Here is a 24,456-nt window from a genome sequence, read left to right as displayed (position 1 = left end):
TAGAATTAATATAGGACAGCTCTACAGCACAAAATTTAACAAGCCTGTTTTTCGTTTTCCTCTGCCTGTGCAGTGATCGGACAGTGAAGATCTGGCGTGCGAGAGGAGGTCTGGACAGCACTGACATGACTGACGTTACCGATGAACCTGGCAACAACTGACTGTTCTCTCGTGTCTCATGTGGCTAACTTCTCCTTGTACTCTTCCCTCACCCGCTAAAGCAGGACGTCTGACGTATACCAACATAGAAGAATAATGCCTGAATTTAAAAAGGGGATGTAAACAGACTGGAATCTGCTACTTCACCACAGCCATTTCTCTTGTGTGGTCTCTACATGTGTCTTAATAGTGAAGCAGTGCTATGGAAGATAGCTCAATCAAATCTCAGTACAAAGTAAAGCTCCTTTATACTCTGTAGCTTCTCTATACTGATCCTGATTAACCACTGGGAGAACCCTGCTGCACCAGGTTTATTTGAACGTGAGGAGAGAAGGAACCGGACTGTCTGTAGCTGGCTTCAGTAGGCCGGTTCTCTGAGCTTGTATATGAACTCGTGCTTCTAGACCTTTGCACAAGCACTGGGCGCTTCATACACATGATGCGTACTGAATAGCTGTAGCTTTGCATTAAGTGGACTAACTGGAATCACCATGCCTTTAAATTTCTGTCTATATGTTTGAGCCTGAAAATCATTGGTGACCAAAGTGTGGAGTTCAACTGTACTACAATCATTAACTTATTAACAAAGCCAATAATAATATTGCATTCTGTAGATATAGAATGTTGCTCTCTCTCCTGCTTTCTTTGTCTTAAGCCCTACTCAAGCTGGATTAGTTTTACTTGTGAAGGAACTCTAATTTATTGCAGACTGTCCCAGATGTACTATCACTATGCTCTGCTCTACCATGATGATGAACCTGATGATCAGGCACATTTACCTTCTGTCAAAAATAAGTAACTCTCCTTCGGTAATACTAGTCCACTAGGTAATGTAATAACTAAACCTGAGAGAAGTGTGCTATGTTATTATTATTGTTATCGGGTGATGTGCCTGTGGCATAATTCCGACATGGACATCCAAGGTATGACATGTCAATCCTGACTATCTATGGTAATTTAGGAGAAATTACACAGTTGCTTTATCTTGACCAGACAAATCCCTTACATTACATAAATCCAGCCTACTATGCCTATTTTCTCAAGCTTTCACTCAGCTCTTGTGTTAATGTCCTTGCTGCCTTCTTGTTAACACCTGGCTGAGGTCGTAGTAGGTACACTTACTAGTTCCTGTACTGTGTGTATGTACAGTATGTGGACATAGGGAAGTACAGTGGTCTCTGTGTGCTGGTGTACATATCCTCCTGCTTCTGTTACTGCCACATTCATTCACGTTCATCTGTGGCATAAATACATATATAACCCGAGTAGTGCCGATGTGTATGCAGTTACAGTTAATAACTCCAGTACGTTGTGCAATCATGTCTTAGCCTCTAGTTAACTAGCAAACTTGGAAGCTCTTGGCTTAAAATCAGAAAGAGTAGACCAGGATTTGAGAATGCTGATTAGGAATGACTCAGGATATCAGTTTAAACGTTCTCTTTCTGTGTTGTGATGGTTTGAGTTATTCTGCTCACTGGATGGGTTGGTATGATGTCCTGATTTTTCACTGGGTTTGTAGATGACTGACGTGTTAGCAAGCAAATGTCAGATGCCACATAGATGAAATGCCATCTGTCAAAATCCCACACCACTGTACGCGTGCGTGTGTGTGCTCGTGTGTAAGTTATCATAAGGGCAAATCTAATGGACTAAAACTGGACCCACTGGACACTGCAAATAGCTTCTACCAAGCCGTTGTGAGCATTTGTGTGGCCCAGATCAAGGCTTTGCCGTGGACTCGTGCCTACAGTAACCTTTGTGTGATCTCTGTGTCAGTAAACCATTTTATCCACTAGAGGGAGGTCTTGTGCTTTGTAACACTCTAGATCAGTGGTTCTCAACCGGGGATGCGGAGAGATCGGAATGGGGGCGCAAATTGTTTTCAAGAAAAAATACAGACAGGGCATCATCTGTGCATCTCATTGATTTTCAAATACAATGTGCATAAATACATTTTAAAAACCCCGCATTCCCTCTGTATTTTATTTTTGATTGGGAGGCGGAGTTTAGCCTGCCTTTTATGTAGCTCTCAGTGAAGACCAGTGCTGCCAAATTAGCGACTTTTCAGACCCCTTTAGCGATTTTTTTTCTTTTTCTTTCTTTCTTTTTTTTATTTTAAAAAAAGCCCCTAACGACAAATCTATCGAGTTTCTGGACAAACCTTAGCAACTTTCCAAATGTCGGCAGTCCTGTCCTGTAAGCGCGAGATGTTGTTTTCCCGCAGCACTCACACCTGTCTCTGCGTCTGCTCTGTTCAGAGAGGCTGAGAGCCGGAGAGTGTGACACAGGCATGAATGAACTGCGCATGTGCACGCTGCGTTGTCACGGACCAATCACTTATCAGCTTCTATTTTGTTCTGAATTTAAACAATTTAATTTGACCATTTATTCTTGTCATGCGTTTATTACTCACTCACACTGCAAACACGTTTTGGAAGGTCAGTGACTACCAGCCAACCGGATTCCTAATTGGTAAAGGTTTATGGGTAAATTCCTCACACGTCCCAAAAGGAGTTGTGGCGGCGATGTGTCGTCAGCACCAATCCCCAAGAGTGTAAAAGACGAAAGTATGACATGAGCTATCTTCAGTTTGGCTTTACGGTGGCTGGGACAGAGACTGAACCGCTGCCCAGGTGTGTTCTGGCAAACACAGTTTCTGGCAAATGATAGCATGAAGCCATGCAAGCTGAAGCACCATTAATAAACCAAACACCCGACACTCAAAGACAAACCCTTGGATTTTTTTCAGATTAAAGTTATCTTGCCTTGCACAACAGAAACACATCAGCAAACACACATCATTGTCTAAGAGGCGTCTAGAAGCGTCCTACCACGTCACAACGAGTTGCGAAATCAGGAAAACCTCACACTATTGCCAGGCGCTAATCTTACCTGCTGCCAGAGATATCTGTCAAGTCATGTTTGGAGAGAATTTCGCACAGCAGATTGGTGACATCCCCCGTTTCTAACCACACCGTTAGCCGCCGCATATCTGACCTGGCGCGCGACGTTAAGTAGCAATTGCTCGCCAACATCATGCAAAGTCAGTACTGTGTCCTGCAGCTTGATGGCACAACTGATGTTGCAGGATGATCACAACTGCTTACCTGTCAGATATATCAAAAATGATCATATTGAGGAGGACATTCTTTTGTCGGTCTCTTCCAGCACACACAACTGGTGAGGCATTGTTGGAAGTTCTGGTGGATATATACGGGTGCAGGCATGTCATGGGGGAATGTGTTGGGATTTGCACGGACGGGGCTCGTGCAATGACTGGGAGGGTTCATGGTCTGGTCACTCGAGTCCAGCATTTATCCCCTTTAGCAAAGTGGACCCACTGTATGATTCATCCCGAATCTCTCGCATCAAAGAAAATGCCTGAGTCTCGAGTCAGTTTTAAAGCAGGCCGTGCAAATGGGCAATTTCATTAAAGCACGGCCATTAAATGCACGCGCGTTTTCCTTGCTTTGTCAGGAAATGGGAGCCGAACATGAGCAGCTTATTTCACACTGAGGTTCGCTGGCTCTCCAGAGGTCGGGTTTTACATCGCCTCTACGATCTGCGTTCAGAGGTGAAGAAGTTTCTTGTTGCTGTGAAGTCCGACCTTGCGCGGTACCTGGACGCCCCCCTATGGTTGGCGCAGTTGTCACACCTCGTAGACATTTTCGACAGGTTGAATTTGTTCAACACGTCGATGCAAGGGAGAGATGCCAACATCTTGCTTCTTTCAGACAAAGTCAGTGCATTCGTTGGCAAATTGGATCTTTGGCGTGATCGGCTGTTGAATAAAAATGTTGACATGTACCCCCGACTTCGCTGACTGTGTGCAAGAGACAGGGATAAATATCTCTCCTTTGATTAACACTCAACATGCTCAACATGCTGAAGGGCTGAAACAACAATCCGGAGGTATTTTTCAGTGAGGATTTCAGTTCATTTGCTTGGGTTAGAGATCCCTTCAGTTGCCCAGGAAAAGACCTTTGAGTTGACCTGATGGAGCAGTTAGTGGAATTAAAGAGGGACACCAGATTGCGACACCTCTAGAGCTCTTGCTCTGTCTTCATTTTGGTTGAGTGTGATGACTGAATATCCTCAGTTGTCTGATGCAGCCCTAAAATTGCTTCTTCCATTCGCCTCGACTTATCTGTGTGAGGCCGGGTTTTCAAAATTGACTGTCTTGAAACCCAAGTACCGAAATCGGCTCAAGGTGGAGGATGACATCAGGCTTGCGCTGTTCAACACTCTCTGTAAAAAAGAAGCAGGCGCAGGTGTCCCACTGACTAATCTAATACTGTCATGGCTAAAGAGACACGCCCTTCTTCCCAATTTACAGCATTCATATGCGAATGTTTTTAGAATGTAGGATGACTAATGCAACATGTTTTACATGTAAAATAGTCCACGTTATTACAGCCTAGTTCTCTTGTTCAAAGTAGTTATAGTTATTCAGAAACATTTTATATCATTCATGTTCCATACCTGTCCGTTATATAAAAGGCATAAGTTATTTTAAAAACTCATAAAAGTTATGAAAAGTCATTTTAAAAAAGTACAAAAACACAAAAGCAAATATCTATCTATCTATCTATCTATCTATCTATCTATCAAAAACAGATTATAGGTTGGTTATATCTATCTTTGTCTATCTATCTATCCATCTATCTTTCTGTCTTTTAGGTTATATCTATCTTTGTCTGTCTATCTATCTTTCTGTCTGTCTCTATCTATCTATCTATCTATCTATCTATCAATAACAGATTATAGATTAGGTTATATATAGATAGATTTGATATAGAATAGATAATCATTATACCTGGTCTCCTCCAATTGGGGGGGGGGGGGGGGGGCTTTAGTTACAAAAGTTTGAGAACCTCTGCTCTAGATGATCTCATCAACTATAATATACAGTTTATTTGTGTGTGAGTTTGGCGTATGCTTGAAGAATCAGACCCGTGGTCACTTTTATTCTTTCTGTGTTATTCATCAATGTGCAAGTGCTTGTCTCCCGTCTCGCTTGCCTTTCAATATTATCATAACATGGCTGCACCTGGGTTCAGGACAGTGTAGTGGCTGAATAAAAGGCTAGACTGTCATTCTATACCGACTACTCGTTCTATAGCATAGTCCTCATAACAAACGCATGAACATCATGGCAAAGGTAAAATATTTATCACTTTGATGCACTTGTGACAACTTTTTTTCTCTTTGAAGATATTTTTTCATTCCTGTCTGAATGTCAAAATGCACCTGGCCCATCAATGTGGTTTTTCTCATCTGTGTAGGTGAATTATTTATGACGAAAGTATAAAAGGCATTTTCTCTAGTAGAAGTTGCTCCATGCTGTCAAAGTTGTCTCATCTTCTTTGCATTAAAAAAAAAAAAAATCTTTTGTGCATTCTTGTCATTATGGCTCATACTACTCTAAGTTTCCTTTGCAGTTCTGAATAAAACATGAAGAAGAAAAAATAATAATGCATCGGTCTGCTCCATTAAATCCACAACATTGTTATGCAAAGAATCTTTCTAATGTAAAATCTGGCAAGCTGTTCTTGCCTCTGGGTGACCACAGGCATCTCCCCGATGCCATTCATTAAGACTCATAAGCATGCATGTGAGCTATTAGGAACCCTCAATTCGTTAGTGAATGATTTTAGGTCAAATGATCAAATTCTCATTTGTCTGATTGCTCTCAGTTGGAGTTTTTGTGTAACATTTCAATAAACTTCCAGTGAGTCCTTCATTAACATTTAGATTGCAGTTGCCATGCTAATCCAGGATCTGATTGCGACTGAACAGAAATCACAAAGCTTAACTCTGCTCATAACCCACGGAGACCAAGAAGCCATCAGTGGCTGTGTGCAGTGCAGGAGATGTCACCTGATGTCCATGTGAAGGATTGTGAAATGCTTTTTCACAGTGGTGACCACCAGGGGCATTTGTGTTAACATTTTAAAACGTGTTAAGTTAAATATAGAACATGGCCTCAGTATGTCATCAGACTTGCATGAGGGAAAGGCACTGATGCATATCAGGTCAGAGGCCAACTCTCTAGCTCTCTCTCTTCCTGGCAGAATTTAAGATGAGTCACGGATCATCTCATCTCTCTCAATTATTCCTGCATATTTTAGTTCATTGATGCCTTAGACAGCATGAGCAGAAGAATTTGGTTAAAAAAAAATCAATAAAAATTTGGATGTATCTAGGAATGCTGCTGTATTTCTGGCTAAACTGGGTACATATTAAACACATCATGTGATTGCTTTCAGGGTATAGAATTTGTAAGTGCAGTTGATTTGTTGCACAGCTTGTGTGCACCCTCTCTTCCCTGACCTTCAGTGGCCTTCAGTGAAAAGGAATCTCCACATGACCACCACTGACCAGTTTGGCTGGTGGACTCACCACAGCAGTCACGCTGACAATGGCATCTTAGTGGTTTATTTTGTTGTTGTTGTTGGTTTATTGTTACCACTGTGTTGAGAATCTTTGAACAGCAACCAAATATCGGTATCTAACCAGCAAAAGTGCTGTGGTCCAATAATTTACCATGTTAAAGTATGGAGGTTGATACACACAAGATCTATAACTGTAACCCTATAAGATGTACTTTAACTCCTTCTGCCATGACATCATGATTGCTTTATTAAAGTGCCCTGTATGTGTACATACACTTTCAGTAATAAAGTACTTTTCTTTGTTGCTGGGATAGAGTCTCAAGGGTACATCTTGTGTACCTTTGGTAGTCTATGTATCTTTATATCTAAAGCAATATAAGGCACATATATCAGTGGACCTTAAGGACCACTGACACACCTTTAAAGTTGTACTGTAATAAATAGTTAAACATACACTACATAGATACTTAGATACATACTAAAAGTACAAAACATTTACCCTTGATGATACCGTATCACACCAGCGACAAGTAAAAGTACCTTGATGTCTGAGAGGGTTAGTGTTAAAAATTTAGCGCCTTATACACTCATACCAGTAACACTTTACAATAACAGTAAAAGAATAATCATGCACTATTACCTGAATTAATACTTACTTAAATATGAACTAGTGATGAGTAGTAAGGAAGAACTGACCTTAACTATGATGTGAGTCTTATGAATTCATGGCTGAATAACGACCACCTTAAGTGCATGTTTGTTGGTTAATTTATTAATTAACATGTAAGGGTAAACTAAATAGAAACACTAGTTTTATATGGTATTAGATAACAGTGTCTGCTTAATGAATAAATAGTACTGTATTAGTTTCCCCCTTGTGGGCAAAGGAGCAGTGGCCCAGGGCCTAGCCTCCCAGATAAGGTACTAGTTAGTGATACTGGCATAATGGCTTGACGTTGGACGTATTAAGGGACTGTCTCTAAATTTACATACGACATCAGTATACATGTTTCTAACTTCAATAGCATTTGAAGGGAATGACTTACAGTCCGAATATAATTAAAATGTTACATGTTAAATTCCCCAACACATCTAGAACTTAATAAACTATAAACTAACCTATATGCTAATGCAACTGAGGCCGAAATATAAGAGACAGAAATAATGAATGAATAGTTTCGCTGGTCTTCAGGCTATGCAGCCTGTTAGTTCACCTCACCTCCTGATCCGAGTCGTTCTTTCTTTTGTCACGTCATATTTGTCATATCTGTTCCCCAGAAACAGAAAGGATCAGTTCACGTCTTGAGTGTTCGGGTTCGAGTCTTTCGTTCATCCTGTTTCCGGTATTGCATGGTGCATTGTCTATGTGGTGGTAACCGGAAGAACGAACGACTCGAACCCGAAGGCTCGAGATGTGAACTAATCATTTCTGTTTCCGGTACAGAACAGATGGAATGTTGCAGCGCATGCGCGGTCAAAAATGAACAAATGACTCTCTGAAACAACTCGCTTTTTACGAGTCATATTAAAGATTCGTTCAGAATGAACGACACATCACTAGTACTAATACAAATAAGGATTTGAAGACAAAATCCGTGGTGAATGGCGCAAAACGGATTGAGATTAAATGATTGGTGGGTGTTCATTATTAGTGCGTCCTTCTGCGTGTGATAAGCATCAGTGTACATGGTGAAAGTAATCCAGCGCCACAATGTTGTTTGTGTGCGCAGCTGTATATGGCAAATTATATAAACAATTTGAAATGATGCAAGTTTAATTCATATTCTTTCTTATAGAGCATGTTTCATTTAGTTTACCCCTATGTGTTAATTAATACATTAACTAACAAATGTGTACTAATATGTACTTAAGGTGGTCGTTATTCATTCATGAATTCATAAGATTGGAGTAGTTCATGTTAGCTCTTCATTAGTTCGTGATTAGTACATGCTTTAACTCATCATTAGTTCATATATAAGCTATTATTAAATCAGGTATTAGTGCATGGTTATTCATGCACTGTTATTATAAAGTGTATCCCACATACCAAAACAAAGATGCCAAGATAAATACCCAAATACCATCTGGTCAGCAGTGATCCTCTGGTGGTTCCCCTAACCTATAATGTAGGCAAGATTATATTCATACTGATTGGTCCTTTTTTGGAAGGACCACCAGAGATGTACATAATATAATGTTTTCCGTGATGGAAAATGAGGAAAACACTGATCACGCCTCTTCGTGCTCTCTCTCTCTCCCGCCTGAATTAGCAGCTCGCCTGTGACGTAGCGCGCGCTTCCGCCGACCCACAGCGGCGCCGAGAATGGAAAGGAGCTCTGCTCACCAAACGCTCTCTTAGTGCTACATGAAGCCATGTCTTCGAGGAATAGTTTCCCGAATTTGGCGAGTATCTGCGACTGGGAGCCTCTCATCTCTGCCATTCCTGCCACCAAAGTTGAGCTCACGGTGTCGTGCAGGTGAGTGACGCGCGCGCGTTCTGGGCTGCCTGGCTCTGTCACGGCGCACGCGGACCCATCTGGCAGGAAAAATTTCCGCTGAAACCAGAAGAAAAGATTTGAAACGCCGCAGTTGGAGATGTTTTCTGATTATTGGCAGTGTGATATGTGGTCGTTGTCAGTATTTATTTTCTGTTTTCCCGTCACATTTACAGAAACGCGTAGTAGCTCTTCCAGAGCCTCGCTCGTGTGAAACGGAGTCCCCTTTACACAACCCAGAACGGAGATGTAGCCCAATCACGCGTTTTCACATTACAGCATGTTTATTGAATTCTGAATAGTTGATTTATTTTCTGTTCAGCACTCAGTTGCCCTCAGTGCCCTCAGTTGCTGCATGTTAAGAAGTTGCAGGCTGCAGTCATCGTCCAGTCCTGTGCACTGTCTATGCACTGTGTCTATGCACTGTGTCTATGCACTGTATATGCACTGTATATGCACTGTGTCTATGCACTGTGTCTATGCACTGTATATGCACTGTATATGCACTGTATATGCACTGTGTCTATGCAATGTATATGCACTGTGTCTAAGCACTGTGTCTATGCACTATGTGTCTAAACACTGTATATGCACTGTGTGTCTACGCACTGTGTTTATGCACTGTATATGCACTGTGTGTCTACGCACTGTGTTTATGCATTGTGTGTCTATGCAATGTGTTTAGGTTGCTGCTTTCCATTGCACTTACTGGTACTGTCATGATTATTGACAGCCCTCATATATCATAATTAGGATTGTAAGATTTAAGAGGTAACCGATAATTAAGCAAATTGAGCATTCTGTTCAGCTTATTAAGGTCAAGTTGGTCGTAATAAACGAAGAACGAATCAGCTGGCTTTTGGATCATAATTATGCAATACAGTCCTAATAGCAGAGATATTTTTGTTTCTTGTTAGCCTCTGGATTAATTTCCATCAGCACTTTTGAATTCAATACTGACTGTTGAACTCTAAAACTGTCTTCACGAAGTGTCATAATTTCCCCTGACATGATAGCATGATCACTGGTTAGACTGAGCATCCTGATTGAAATGACAAAGAATTAGAGCATCACTGTAGGTTATATTCTTGGGTGAGGCAAGAAATCTAGTGACACACCTGAGAAACACTTACCTCTTATTTCTGCAAGTACTGAAATTGTAGTACTGAACCAAAGCTGTAAAGAAATTGATTATACAGTATTCTTTTTAATATAATGACCTGCTTCCAGTCTTTGTCTATTCATAACCTAAATATTTGGATTTTTAATATGTGCTTGTGTAAGCAGTTTATGCTTTCACTTACCAAAGTAATAAATAAAATGTCTTTAATATAAAGGTTCCACAAAGTGTATCTCTGTGTAAAATACATATAATATAATAAAAGTAAAATATAATGTCATTTGTTTACCAGAAATATTATTGCATTTCACAATTCAGTGGTCTGTGATAAAGTTGAACTTTGAATGTAAAAAATTAGGTTGCTGAGGTTAGATAGCAGGTTAACTAATTTATACTAGGTTTTTTTTAGCCAAATGTATGTACTCCAGCAACCTTAAAAAAAATCCCATGGTTTGGCTTGGGTGGTTTTTGCCAATTGTGTGCAGGCTATTATTTATTTATTTATTTATCTATTTATTTATGATTATTTATTTTCAGTTATACAATTTCTGACAAAGTGTTTGAGAACAGCTTTCTTACCTAATATACATTAGGGTATGTAATTAAACATATTACTACAATGGTTAAATGTATACATTAACTCTTATACTGATTCTTCAATATAGCCTCACATAAATAATGCCCATGTTCCTTACATAATATGTTACCTATATTACAGGTATCAAAAAAAAGTGTGAATGTTTTAAAGGTGTAGTCAGAAGTTAGATAAAACTGGCTCAAAATCCAGTCTGCACCCCCCAAAACACACGACTGTGTTGCCTAGGCTAGAATGCATAAATGTTTTCCTCTGAGCAGGTACATTAGTAAAGCTACCAGGATGTTAGGGGAACTTGACCAGATTTGAAAGTGTGTTCTGACCTAAAATTGCTGATTCCAACTTTAAGTCCAAAATTGCAGAAACTGCAGAACTAGCATCGCTGCTAACCTGTCACAGGCTGTGAGTACACCAGAAATAATATGATAAATGTACATATTAGTGTAATAGACATGTATTCTTGTTTATTCAATGGCCTCAACTATTATAGCTCCAAACAGTGAACTTTCAGCTGCAGTGACTCTGCAGTTTTCCTCAGTTTTAACATGTTAGATGCATGTTAAACACTTGAAATAAAGGACAGTTTTGTTAGGTGAAAACACAACTAGGTTTCTCTCTCACACAGATCCTAACCTTTTAGTTAACCTTTTAATAGTCAATAGGCAAGGGGTGTCTTTATTGACATGTGTAGCAAAGAGTGTCTTTATTGAAGACTGCAGTGTTTTAGGAGTCTGGTCAATACATGCAAACAAATAAAAGAGAAAGGACAAAGGTGCCATGAATCTAATTCTAAAGCTGCACCAAAGAGCACAGCAAATCTTAAGACTGTGTACTGACCCCACGAGCATAGTCACCAGCAAGATGTGGGGCTCTAGCATAAAATCCATCCATCCATCTTCTATACTGCTTATCCTACAGGGTCGCGTGGAACCTGTAGCCTATCCCAGGGAGCATCGGACACGAGGTGGGGTACACCCTGGATGGGGTGCCGATCCATCACAGAGCACAGGGTTCTAGGATAATATTTTTCTGCCATTTAAAACCTAATCAAAGTAATGTCTCTATATTGCAAAAAAAGTCATATCTACATTTGCTAGATAAAACATTTACGCATTAACTAACTGTTAATACATATCTGTGCTTGAAACAAAGTGTATTGAAAAAATACCACCATCCATTTAGACTGCATTTCTTAAAGAAATCTTGTTCATGTTAAAATATCTGACCTCTAAGATTAGTTATAATGTTAAATTACAGTACATCCTACAATACCGTCTATCAGACAGATGACAGTAATGTATGATGCCTCTTTAATATGTCTACTTAAAAAAATTATTTGCACACCACTATCCTGTCACTGATGTCAACTTTAAGACCTGTTACCTGATCTGCCTGACAGGATGGAGGTATTTCCATAATTAGCTTTTTATCATTTTTAGAAGCTGGACAGAGAGCCATTTAACAGCTTTATCTAGCAAACACTTTCACATTTTATATAATGCAAGAATTTTACAAGCATCAATTTGCAAACAGGAATATGGAGACAAAGAAAATGGAGCATGTACAAATTTGCATGTGGCATTTAAAGAGTCATGGCTCAAGTCAGAAAGTTAGAAAATATTTCATATATTTATATAATGCAAGCTCAATATTATCCTTAATTATGTTTTAATGATAACTGATCAGTAAATGAAGTTTTATCCTCTGAATGGTCTAGTGATGTGTTTTTAACATCCCTTTGCCTCCTATTGACGCAGATAGTGGTAGAAACCTGTGTTCTAATGGAATCCTGAGCAAATTGGAATCTTTGTATACTTACAAGCTTAATGAGCCAGGGATATTAGCTTGTTTACGATCAGCCATTGTTACTGCCAAGCCTTTATGGATTAGTTCAGCACTGAACATTACTTTCTGTCGTTATGGAAGATAATTGTACACCTCGTGAATTTTAGTAGGAGCTCCTTTAAATTAGAATATGTAGGGATTGAAAGTATTACAAAGTGAGCAGGTGACAAAAGAAGACAACATAAAGACAAGAGTACAGAAATAGCATTCCTGTGTTCATCAGACTGCAATTGCAGGTGACAGCCAGCCCGTAACCTAGCTGGCTGACCTTATCTATCGGACTGTAAACAAATCACTTCTAGGAAGAGTAGGTTCCATCTCCCTTATGTCTGAGCTTGCCTTTGATTCTAATCATGTCTCTGGGGTGAATATTAGGTCATTTATTTTAAAAAATTGCCACTGTTCTACTACTATAACTCACGTTACAGCATACTAACATTATGTATGCTATTATACATAATCTTGACAGAGCGTTTCGAATATTGAAAACAAATATAGTATTCACACAAAGGACGCAAAAGGTTTGCACATTGAAATGCGACAGAACCCATAGATTACACTCTATACGTTAAAATAAATGAATTCAGCAAGCTCATTAATTCCATAGTACATACTATATATGTACTGTGTATCCTCATTCCTACAGGCTTCATCTCATATGTTTTGAAATGGTAATCCCTATTCTTATGACAGCAGATGTATTCCTTTTCCTCCAAAAGCTTGAAGATAATAATAATAATAATAATAAAAAAAGATATGCAGATTTCTCCTGGCAGAAGTCCCTTTCAGAATCACATTTACTGCTGCATTAGTTTCTTTGTATAAGAGTTTTATGTTGCTCTCAGCATTGTACAAAATTGTGTAAAAGTGATGGCCATTTTTTCTCATGAATACAGCATAATGGATTTATCAAAAATAATGACAGCAAGTGTCCTTTGTGTGTAAGAAATCTGTTTTGACTAGTCATATTGAGGTGTAAATCGATAAATCTGTTCTATAATCTTAGAAAAAAAAGTTCTGAGCTGGTAAATTAGTCATATAATAATACAACCATATAATACTATAGTAATAGTAATACAAATATATTAATATTAATAGAGTAATATAGTAATCCAATAATATAGTAATAGTAACACAAATATAGTAATAGTAATACTATATTAATATATTAATGTAGTAATACAAACTAATTTGGTGAGTTTGTATTACTGCCTTTAAAAATGTTTTAATAAATCTGAAATTTGTCATAAATATTCAGCATGCTCTTATGTTTGCAAATTAGTAGCTTTTTCCACAGATATATTTTTTATTATGAGTTGCATAGGTTAAGAGTGGGTTTACCATCATACCTTTTCTTCCAAGATAATTTGTGTAACATTGTAGAAACTCTAACCACATCGAAATATCATACAAATTTCTCATCAGATCAAGAAAAGTTGATAAAGCGTCCTGTTTTTGAGGGTCCCTGATATACTGGGTGAATATAGTATTTTGAATGACATGGTAGGACTCTGCTGTTCTGGGATTTTAAATGGAAATGTGCTGTTTTGTTGTAGGGCTAAAGTGTAAATCTTTCATGAGAAGGATTCTCAACACACTTTCTTTCTTTCTGCATAGGCTCTGATAGACTCTGATATATAATGTGTTGAAAGTGCCATAAATGTAGAGTGTTCAAAGCTCTCAGTTCTCACAAGTATTCTGCATAGTATATGATATGTTGTTTGAAATGCTTGAGTCTTGAGTTTGTTAAAGTAGTCTATATAGCACTTTCAAAATATGTTATTTGTCCATATTATGATTTTAATATGCTTACAAATAGGCATTTAGATGATGAGAGTTCAGCTGTAGTGTGTCATGCAGCACCTATTCTTTCCTTTTTCGTGATGCCTCATGAAATCATTTGGCTTATAATAGTGGAACACACACATTCTGTCTAGCATGGAGGAGCTTGGAATCAGTTTCCATGGTGTCATAGAGGAGAGAAGTTGTGCATATGCACTGACAGAATTCCTCTGACCCTTGCTGTTCTACAGTGCCCTCCACTAATATTGGCACCCTTGGTATATATGAGCAAAGAAGGCTGTGAAAAATGGTCTTTATTGTTTAACCTTTTGATATTTTGTTCACAAAAATACTCTGCTCTTATGGATATCAAACAAATGCAAACACAGGCTTATCAAAAAAAAACAACAACTTGTTAAATATATGTGTGCCACAATTATTGGCACGCCTATGAATTCATATGAGAAAAATATATTTGAAGTATATAGTAGTACACCTGGGTGACTAGGTACAGGAAATTGTTCAACTATGACTTCCTGTTTCACATGGATGTAAATATGAGGTACCACATAGGCAAAATTCCCTTAGTCATTCATAAGAATGGGTAAGATCCAGGAATATAGCTGTGATGTGCAGCAAAAGGTTGTCTATAAGAAAACAGCACAAGCATTGAAAATGCACTTTTCCACCATCAGGGCAATAATTAAGAAGTTCCTGTCAACTGGAAATGTTATGAATCAACCGGGAATTGGACGTGTGTCTATATTGTCTCAGTGCACTGTGAAGAGGATGGGTTCGAGTGGCCAAAAAATCTCCAGGGATCACAGCTGGAGAATTGCAGAAGTTAGTTGTGTCTTGGGGTCAGAAAGTCTCCAAAACTACAATCCGACGTCACCTACACCACCACAAGTTGTTTGGAAGGGTTTCAAGAAAAAAGCCTCTACTCTCATCCAAAAACAAACTCAAGTTTATTCAGTTTGCCAGACACTACTGGAACTTCAAATGGGATCAGGTTCTATGGTCAGATGAAATCAAAATAGAGCTTTTTGGCAGTAAACACCAGAGGTGGTTATGGCGCACACATTTTTCTCCATAGCCATATGGAACAATACTCATGGTTATAAATGATGGTGTGTTGATTTTGATGTATGTTTTGGATCACTGTCCTGCTGTAATAAAGACAATTTTTCACAGCCTTCTTTGCTCATATTTACCAAGGGTGCCAAGTAGTAGTGGAGGGCACTGCAGATGCATCACTCCTCATCAATCACTCCCACAACCACAAGGAGTTCAGTTCTTTTCAGAGGCACTAACTTTCTGTGTTTCCCTAGAAATTGGGAAAATTGTCCTAGATGTTCTTAATGTTCTCATGGCTTTCACATCATTACTTAAATTTGTTGGTTTTTTTATGGGCTTTGAATAAGTAATATTGTCTTTTCCTGACTCTGAAAATGCATTTCACCCAGAGAAACAGTCATGAAAGGTTTATGCTTTAATGTACAACTGTAGGAATAGAGAAGAGATGGCACATTCTGGGTCATTCTCTTTCAACCTTGCATATGTGCCATATGGAGACTTTGTTCAGGGTCCATTTTGATACAGTGGAAATCGCTGGAAACGTAGCATTATTAAAGCTGTTATATTTATTATGGGTTCTTAAAGTTATTGGACTATTTGTCCTGCCACATGAATTGGATGGGTTTAATCCATGTTTAAATCCAAAATCTCAAAAAAAATCTCAAAAAACAATAATTAATATCAATTTGAGTCTACAGAATGTAATGGAGTGTGTTCTGTAAGCACGTGGGTTTTTTGGGAGTTTTTTTTGCCGTTAAAGGGGTTCAGACAAATTTTGAGCACCTGTTCTAATACCCTGCATTTTTGGATTGTCGCTATAAAGTTATATGCTTCATCAAATAACTATCCATGATCATGTGTATCCGTTTAAGACCTTACATTTGTGTAACCTTGTAAGTATTTTCACCCTCGATTTCTATTTCTCATCACGCACATGATGACATGCTGATATGTTAAGCTGAGCTGCAGTGTGTGAATAGTTTGATATTATGGCTTCTGCTTGAAGACTCATGCACTGCTACTTGGGGACTCAAGAACCAAAGCTCAGATTAAATCATGGACAAAAACAAACAGGAGAAACATGCATGGCTGCACACAGTCATATTACAAAATATTTGGTGTGGTCTATTGAAACATTCTTCTATCCTTCTTATTTTTTCTTCTCTGTTTTTTTTTTTTTTTTTACAGAAACCTACTAGACAGAGACACTTTCTCTAAATCTGATCCAAGTAAGCTTTTTTCTTTAATACCTTCCATATGTCTCACATAACATTGCTTTATACTGTGCTTGAGTGATCTTAAATGTGATTGCACCATTTTTCCCTGGAGCGGTATATATAAAAAAAAATCCAAATGTTACAGTTGTGATGTCATGCTTATTTCAGTCCTCACATGCCAAAAATAACTTGGTATAGTTGTTTCATTTGAGTGGACCTCAGCTACACTGTAGTCATCATTATTCGCAGCACCGAATGATATTTTATTCTGAAACCTCACTGACAGAAGAGACGAAAACAAATCAGTGTTTACTTTAACTACTGGGAAGCAAAATAATCTGAATCAGTAATCAGTCTAGCCCAAGCTATATTACATTTACAGAGCACACTAACCTGGATGTGAATGTGGCAAGCAAGGCTAATGCTTAAACAGCGTTTCAGAGAATATTACTGATGATTTGCTTTGTGCCAAATGTGTGCGGGTGTATGATTTTCCATTAAAAGTGAATTCAAGTATTTTATATTCTGCTCTTTTGCATGAATAGGCATGTTAGTCTGTTGTCAAGTCTTACAAAAAACAATCCCACACACATCTCACTTGCAGTGTAGGCCCTGTCCATTTTGGGTACAAATCAGAATACAAATACAAAAGTCAGTGTTTTGAGCAGTAAATAGATCAGAATCGGATAGTGGCATTGCAATACACCCCTACACTTAAGCACACGTATTTCTACAAAACATCGGGTTCAAAATGATCAGCACCCACACAGTTAATATTTACTAAAGCCTTCCCTGAAGCAAATAACACCACTGAGCCTCTTCGTGTAATCTCTAACAAGATTGAAGACACTTCTCCAAGCAGAGCATTTTAAGCTGTTTGTGTTAATAGAGCTCATATCTGGAGACAAGGACCACTGGGTCATCGCAAAATATAAATTTAGTATGCATAATATGCATTCCATATAATAAGGTATTATATTATGCTGATGCAGATAATTTCTTACGTTTTATGGGCTTGTATGGGCATAAATTATAATTGTGCTTAATGATAATTTAGTTGTAATTTATAAAATAAATTAACTGACTTGTGTAGGTCAACAGTGATCAGTCTGTTTTGTCTAGAATACTTTATTTTCTCCTTGGTGATAGAGAACATAAAGATTTTAGTCAACAGTAGAGTTGATCAGAAGGTCTGAACGATTAGTTAATCACATAATACTACTGAAGATATTTTGCTAAAATATTTTTATATTACTTATCTTAGAGTAAGCCTTACCTAAGAATTAGGGTGTATTTGTGAGTATTATTGTGTTATCGCAGTTAAAAGTCGACTCCAGTTGTGGACTCCTGGTTTGATTCAGTCTCGCACCTCCCTGAGCGCTCAAGTCTTTGTATGTTTTTTGACTGGCCTTGGTACCGGAGAAGGCGTTCTTTAGGTGAAGCGATCCATTTAATTGAGGCTCCAGCTCCGATAGCAGTCTGTTATTCTCAAACAAGCAAAGAGAGAATTTGATGGTTAATATAGCCTAATACTTTGTAGTCTCACATATCTGGCATATGTAACACCATGTAAGGAGTTTTTACAAATTAAGCAGGAAACCTACCTGCCACCTTCCTCGACACTCTCCTTAAGGCTTACGTTCCCTCATACAATCTGCGATCGGCAAACTAGTGGTGTCTACTCAGCGTGGCACAAGGTCCCTTTCCAGGACCTTCAAACTAACTGTTCCTCATTGGTGGAATGAACTTCCAACCTCAATCCGGACAGCAGAATCTGTCACTATCTTCAAAAAAAACAGCTAAAGACCCACCTCTTTCATGAGCACTTAACTGACGCCTAAAACGCCACATTATTTAAATAAAAAAAAACCTAATTAATTAATTAATTACTCTGGCACTTACACCTCTACTCTGCGCACTTTGCTTCTCTAGAACTCAATTAAAAGATCTTGTATGGTAGCACTACTATGGTATTGTTCTCCACTTGATATATCACTTTGTTTGTATTTCCTCATTTGTAAGTCCCTTTGGATAAAAGCATCTGCTAAATGAATAAATATAAATGTAAATGAAACCTGCAGAGAGTGAGAGAGAGATAGAGAAGGAAGACAAGCTACAAATGGAGAAATTGATCAAATACAGCACTCGATATACAAAAATCTTATGCACAAATGGAAATGAATCATGTCATAACCTTTCCTAATGTAGCCCATGTAACAAATGTACACTATTTGGCCAAAAGTTAATGGACACCTAACCATCACATCCATATGTGGTTCTTCCCCAAACTGTTGCCTCAAAGTTTGAAGCACACAGTTGTATTGTATGTATTTGTATGCAGCAGTATTACAGTTTCCCTTCAGTTGAACTAAGGGGCCCAAACATGTTTCAGCATGACAAAGCCCCTGTACACAATGGAGGTCCATGAAGACATGCTTTACCAAAGTTGGTGTGGAACAACTCGAGAGGCTTGAACAGCGCCCTGACCTCAAACCCACTAAACAACTTTAGGATGAACTGTAGTGCTGACTGTACACAGGCCTCCTCACCCAACATCAGTGCCAGACCTCACTAACACTGTTGTGGCTGAATGAGCACAAATCCCCACAGCCACGCTCCAAAAACTAGTGGAAAGCCTTCATAGACGAACAGAGGTTATTATAACAGCAGTGGGTGGGAACTAAATATGGAATGAGATATTCAAAAGCACATATGGGTATGATGATCAGGGGTCCACAAACTGTTGGCCGTACAGTATAGATTAGTATATATTGTATAGAAGTTTTATAACCACACACCTGACCTAATATGCAACATAGCCAGCTCTCCAATTCAGAGCTTGTTTTTTTTTTCTTGAGACCGCTGACTACTCATGAATATTCAGAAACCAAATGACACCAAATGAATTCATATTGATTGCTTGATGAATACTGCTTCTCAGACAAACTTTCATAGGCCAGTCTGGTGCAGAATATAAAGTAGAAGAAGAGGAAATATTCAAATGTGAGGGCTGTAGAGAACGAAATTATGACTCAGTACATTAAAAGAATAAACACACCATGGAAAAGCTGGTTTTATAGTTTATATTCTGAACAATTTATAATGCATCTTGCTGCCAGTGAAAGAATTAGGCAGACATATGGTAAATAAATAAAATCAGCTTTAGTAGTATAGTATAATCACAATTTTAAAAAATGGAGGAAACAGGCATCCACAGTAAATTGAATTTTCTAAACCAACCCATAATTTTAAATGCTTAATGCTTGTTAAAGGCTTCTTTTTTACTGTTTGCTAATATACATACTTTTTAATATATGCAAATTTTTCTTTTGTTGTTCCCTTTATGTCCTGCCATCCCCAGTTCATTTGATTTTTGCTTTTACCCACGGCATTGAATTATTCACAAATGTCATATACTGCATCTCTCTCTCTCTCTCTCTCTCTCTCTCTCTCTCTCTCTCTCTCTCTCTCTCTCTCTCTCTCTCTGTTTCTTTAACGTCTAATCTTGCTATGGCTCCACCTCTCCAAGGAAAACTGAACATTCTTTTCACAAATTACTTGCAAGACATTCATTACTTGCACAGTTGATCAAATTGATCAGTTTGTCAAATTGGTACTCATTATTTGGAACCTTAGTAAATCAGGGCCTCAGATTAATGAGTTGATACTTATACAGAAACACATACAGACTCAGCAAGGTAATATAAGAGTACACAATTATATTAGCTCGGTAACTAATAGCAGTGTGAAGAAACCACAGTAGGTACGGATATGAAAAATTTTCCGAGTGTTGTTGCTGTTGAGTGTTGTTACTGCTCCCTAATGACAGAATACATGGTGAGCCCATTTTCACTATACAACCTACTGTAATATTAAAGATACATGAGCCTGGGGAGGAGTACTGTGCCGAGACGAGGAAGGAGCACTGACCAGAGACAGGGAAAGATAACAGCAAAGATTTTGAGTCTGCGCCAGGGTGAGGTTCACATGGAACAAACTGAGCACACGACGATATAGCCTGACCTGTCCAGAATATGTCTCTGACCTGTAGAAAAACATCAATACATTTTGCTAAGATGTTGTACACTCCATACACGTATCACTAAAAATGATATTGTATTAATGGGTATTAACTAGTGTTATCTGAGGTAAGATGTATGTCTTAGATGGTATTAATGTCTTCCTTGCTTAAGAAAGACGTGTTGTAAGCTGGTATCACTGTGTTACATCATGTAATGTTTATATGGACGTGTGTTAACACTGGCAAGCAGCACCACATCATGGGGGGGACAACCAGAGAAGCTGTCCCAGGCCTAAATCTGGTGGGGACCCAGGAGGGGTTTTGACATGCAGAATAAAACTATTTGTAATACATCTATTTAATCAAGCTATGAAGGTTAATATGTAGGTCTATGCATCATGTGCAGCTCATCTGATAAATGAATTTTTCCTCTAGTTGTAAAATGGTTTGGTCTGCTGCATTTTCAAGCCTTTCGTGGCTAATTACAGATATTTTCCCATTTGTAGGGGGTCTGTGGCTATTAGTTACTTTCATTCATGCCAAAAAAAGAAAGAAAAAAGGAAGATGGACTGGTTAAGTCAAGTTCTTTAAATGAATATTATATATATATATATATATATATATATATATATATATATATATATATATATATATATATATATATATATATATAGTTGATTGAATATTGCATTAGTATGAGTTATAGTTTCATTATGTATTACAGCCGTTTACTTTTGGCGTGTTGTGTGTTACCTGTATTTCTTTGGGGGCACTTGCTAAATAGTTTGTCTCTAATATGCACTGCACATAAGGTGGCAAGCTTCAGTTAGTACTCAAAGTACCATATACCAAAGTACAATGTACATGTGGGTATGTGCATTTAGTTGAGAGTGCAGGTGAAGGTGTGCGGATTAAAATGCAATATTTATTCCATGTGATCTACTTCATAAAAGTGTGTATCACTCCCGCTGTGTGTTTGCCTGTATGTATTTGTGTTCTTTTAACTGCGGGATGCAGCTGTTGTACTCCAGCTGATGACGAGCCTCTTACACTCACAGCTTTAAGGGACATACAGATGCGTGTGACTGCAGGCTTCTCATTATTCACTCACACAGCATGGCTGATTTCACTCACTCCCTCTTTCCCTCTCTCTCTGTCTCTCTCTCTTTCTCTCTCTCTCTCTCACACACACACAATGTGTGTTTTAAATGTACCAACTATCTGTCCTCGCAGCTGAGTCTTCCCTTTACATATGTTGTAATTTGACCTTTTCAGTTGTTTGTAAATTGCAAACGTTTCCTTCGTTTTTCAGAATTTAGAGTAAAGTAAAACATTTTAGTATGTGTGGGATGAAGAGGGTTTGCCAAAGTGTGTGACACAGCTCCTTTTTGGTTTCAGCACTTTTTTGGCATGAGTAAGGGGGAAAGATAGGATGATGGAAAATAGAGAGTATTGTATTCTCTCTCTCTCTCTCTCTCTCTCTCTCTCTCTCCTGTCTACTCGCCTTCTCTCATGCACACTCGTGCGTTCCTTCCCTGCTTCTGGGGACTTTGTGAGATTTACAGGGCCATCAGCTGCAGCAGTAGTGTGCCTGTAGAAGCTCAGCATCTCTTCTTGCTTTCATGCACCCAGGCACTTGTGCTGACTCCATCTCTTAGCCTTGCTGACGTGATTGGGCCAGTCGCACACGATTAGAGCGCCTGACTACACACTCCGGCCAAAAGACACAAAATTCAGGGGTTCCAGCGTGCTAAATATAGATCTATTCTCATGCTGGACAACCAGCGCTGTGTGTGGTTGGTGTGTGTGTGTGTGTGTGTGTGTGTGTGTGTGTGTGTGTGTGTGCATGTCCATGAGTGTATCCCTGTATTGTCTACAAATAATGAAGAGTATGAAGTAGAAGGGTCATGATGTGTGTGGATTCTGGCTATTACACAGCTGAAATTCTTCATACACACACACACACACACAATCTCATCTACGCAGGCAAGACTGCTCCAGAATGTAATAAAGCAGCACATAACTCCTGAGCTCTCTGCATAAACTCCTGCGCTCTCTGGGGTCCAGTTCCACTGGCAGGTTAGAGATTATCACACACTCAGAGGATGATAATGCTTCTTTTTAATTAAGCATATTTTTAGAAGCACCCTGATGGAAGAACAGCCCAGCAGATGGACAGAACAAGAGAGAAGCTCCAAATTATTTCAGACCCCTGTCAAGCACCCTACTGAGAAAATCAGCTTATAACAGCAAGACCAAATTTACCAGCAAGGATTTGCTAGTGACCATGTAGGAAATATCAAGGGTTTGTTTTCTTGTGGGTTTGTTGTTTGGTGTTTAGACATATTTTGTTAAATTTTAGCATCTATTTGAAAAGTAAGAGGGACAGAAAGCGCCTAAATGGTATAATGTTTGAAACAGTCCCTTGTAAATTCCCCTTTAAACATTCTTATGTTGATAAATGTCTGAGGAATGGTTTTAAAACTTTCTGCTGCTCCATTGAGAATGTTCCTTGATGATGTAACACCACACCAACCAAAGGCTCATGGCTCAGTTGTATACTAGATTAGTTATGTATACATTTGTTATGTAGCCAAATATACAGTACATTTCTACAATAGGTCTATGCAGTATGTTGCTTGACAAAAAGTGCAGGGAATAAACAGTCAGAACTACTGAACACCTAGTGGTTAAGCAGTTCATTCTTACTTGGAAAACCTGGAAGCAAGTTCTTCAACTAGGTCAGCTCCACTATCTCATAACTGAAAAACATTTGAAGCCAAAAAAGACACGTTTTCACATTGTCAGCATTAAACACTTTTGCAGTCACTGCACTTTAACTAAATCTTCAGTTTTAGTGAAAACAGTAGTTGCAGTGTGTTTTCTTTCTTTTGTCTTTGTTTTCTTGCCTTTGTACATCTCAGGAGGCTTAAAACATCCAAGGAGGATTTTCATGGCCACATTTTTTTCCGCACTGATGACATGAGACAAGCCGCTATTTAAACTGGTCGTGCACTGTATTTATCCAATCATAGTTTTTGACACAGCAAATAAGAACGTTAACCCAGGGATTAGGAATGTACAGTGTGAAACGTCAGATTACGAATACGAAGGATTAATTGTTGACCTCGGGTAAAGTATGAGCAGTGTGAAACGAGGTAACCCAGGATGCCGTTTACCCGGGGTTTAGAATGGGTTAACTATTTCAAGTGTGACAGCTGAGTTACCTTAGGCATTAAGTTGAAAATTATTTTCTATAAATTCTATGTAAATAAACCTTCAATAAACAAAATTCATAATTAATAAGGAAAGTACTATTCAATCAGTCACTAGGGTGTGTATATGCGTATCAAACTAGTGAAATCTTTTGCTTCATTGGAAGGTATTTAAAATGTTTGTTCTTTTTATTGGATGCCAGTTAAACAGAAATAAGTTCACATAAAAACATGTTTCATTGTATTACAGTGAATTTCCAAAAGCCCAGACGGTTTGCCTTTCAGATTTAAGCTCTGCAGATGTGTCCCTGTTACACACACTGCTTTTCCATTTGCATAATAGTGTTTGGCATCTTCATTGAGTTGAAAGCAAACACTAAAAACTTCACCCCTCTGCACACACAATCACACACCTGCCATTTTTCTGTCTCTCTTCATTCTTTTGACCTGTGTTTCTGCAGTCTGCGTGCTTTACACTCAAACGGTGGCGAGCAGGGAATGGAGAGAGGTGAGTGTGAGTGTGTGTGGAATCTGA

General features: G+C 38.5%; 2 protein-coding genes across 9 annotated transcripts in view; both read left to right on the top strand.

The window, feature by feature from the left end:
• kif21a (kinesin family member 21A) overlaps nt 1-2,121 on the top strand; it is a 43,617-nt gene extending 41,496 nt beyond the window's left edge. For all 8 annotated transcript variants that reach the window (XM_017485036.3, XM_017485035.3, XM_017485038.3 and 5 more), the window contains one exon: nt 74-2,121. In XM_017485036.3, coding sequence (XP_017340525.1) covers nt 74-161 — 88 coding nt within the window. In that variant the 3' untranslated portion in view covers nt 162-2,121. The remainder of the gene's footprint in view (nt 1-73) is intronic.
• Nucleotides 2,122-8,841: 6,720 nt separating this feature from the next.
• cpne8 (copine VIII) overlaps nt 8,842-24,456 on the top strand; it is a 40,520-nt gene continuing 24,905 nt past the window's right edge. The window contains exons 1-3 of the mRNA XM_017484664.3: nt 8,842-9,031; nt 16,657-16,697; nt 24,383-24,429. Coding sequence (XP_017340153.1) covers nt 8,928-9,031; nt 16,657-16,697; nt 24,383-24,429 — 192 coding nt within the window. The 5' untranslated portion in view covers nt 8,842-8,927. The remainder of the gene's footprint in view (nt 9,032-16,656; nt 16,698-24,382; nt 24,430-24,456) is intronic.

The sequence above is a fragment of the Ictalurus punctatus genome, chromosome 14, assembly GCF_001660625.3.
Source record: "Ictalurus punctatus breed USDA103 chromosome 14, Coco_2.0, whole genome shotgun sequence".
In the NCBI taxonomy this organism is placed as follows: Eukaryota; Metazoa; Chordata; class Actinopteri; order Siluriformes; family Ictaluridae; genus Ictalurus; species Ictalurus punctatus.
Note: the sequence above shows the minus strand (reverse complement) of the source record. Positions and strands in the feature narration are given on the sequence as shown.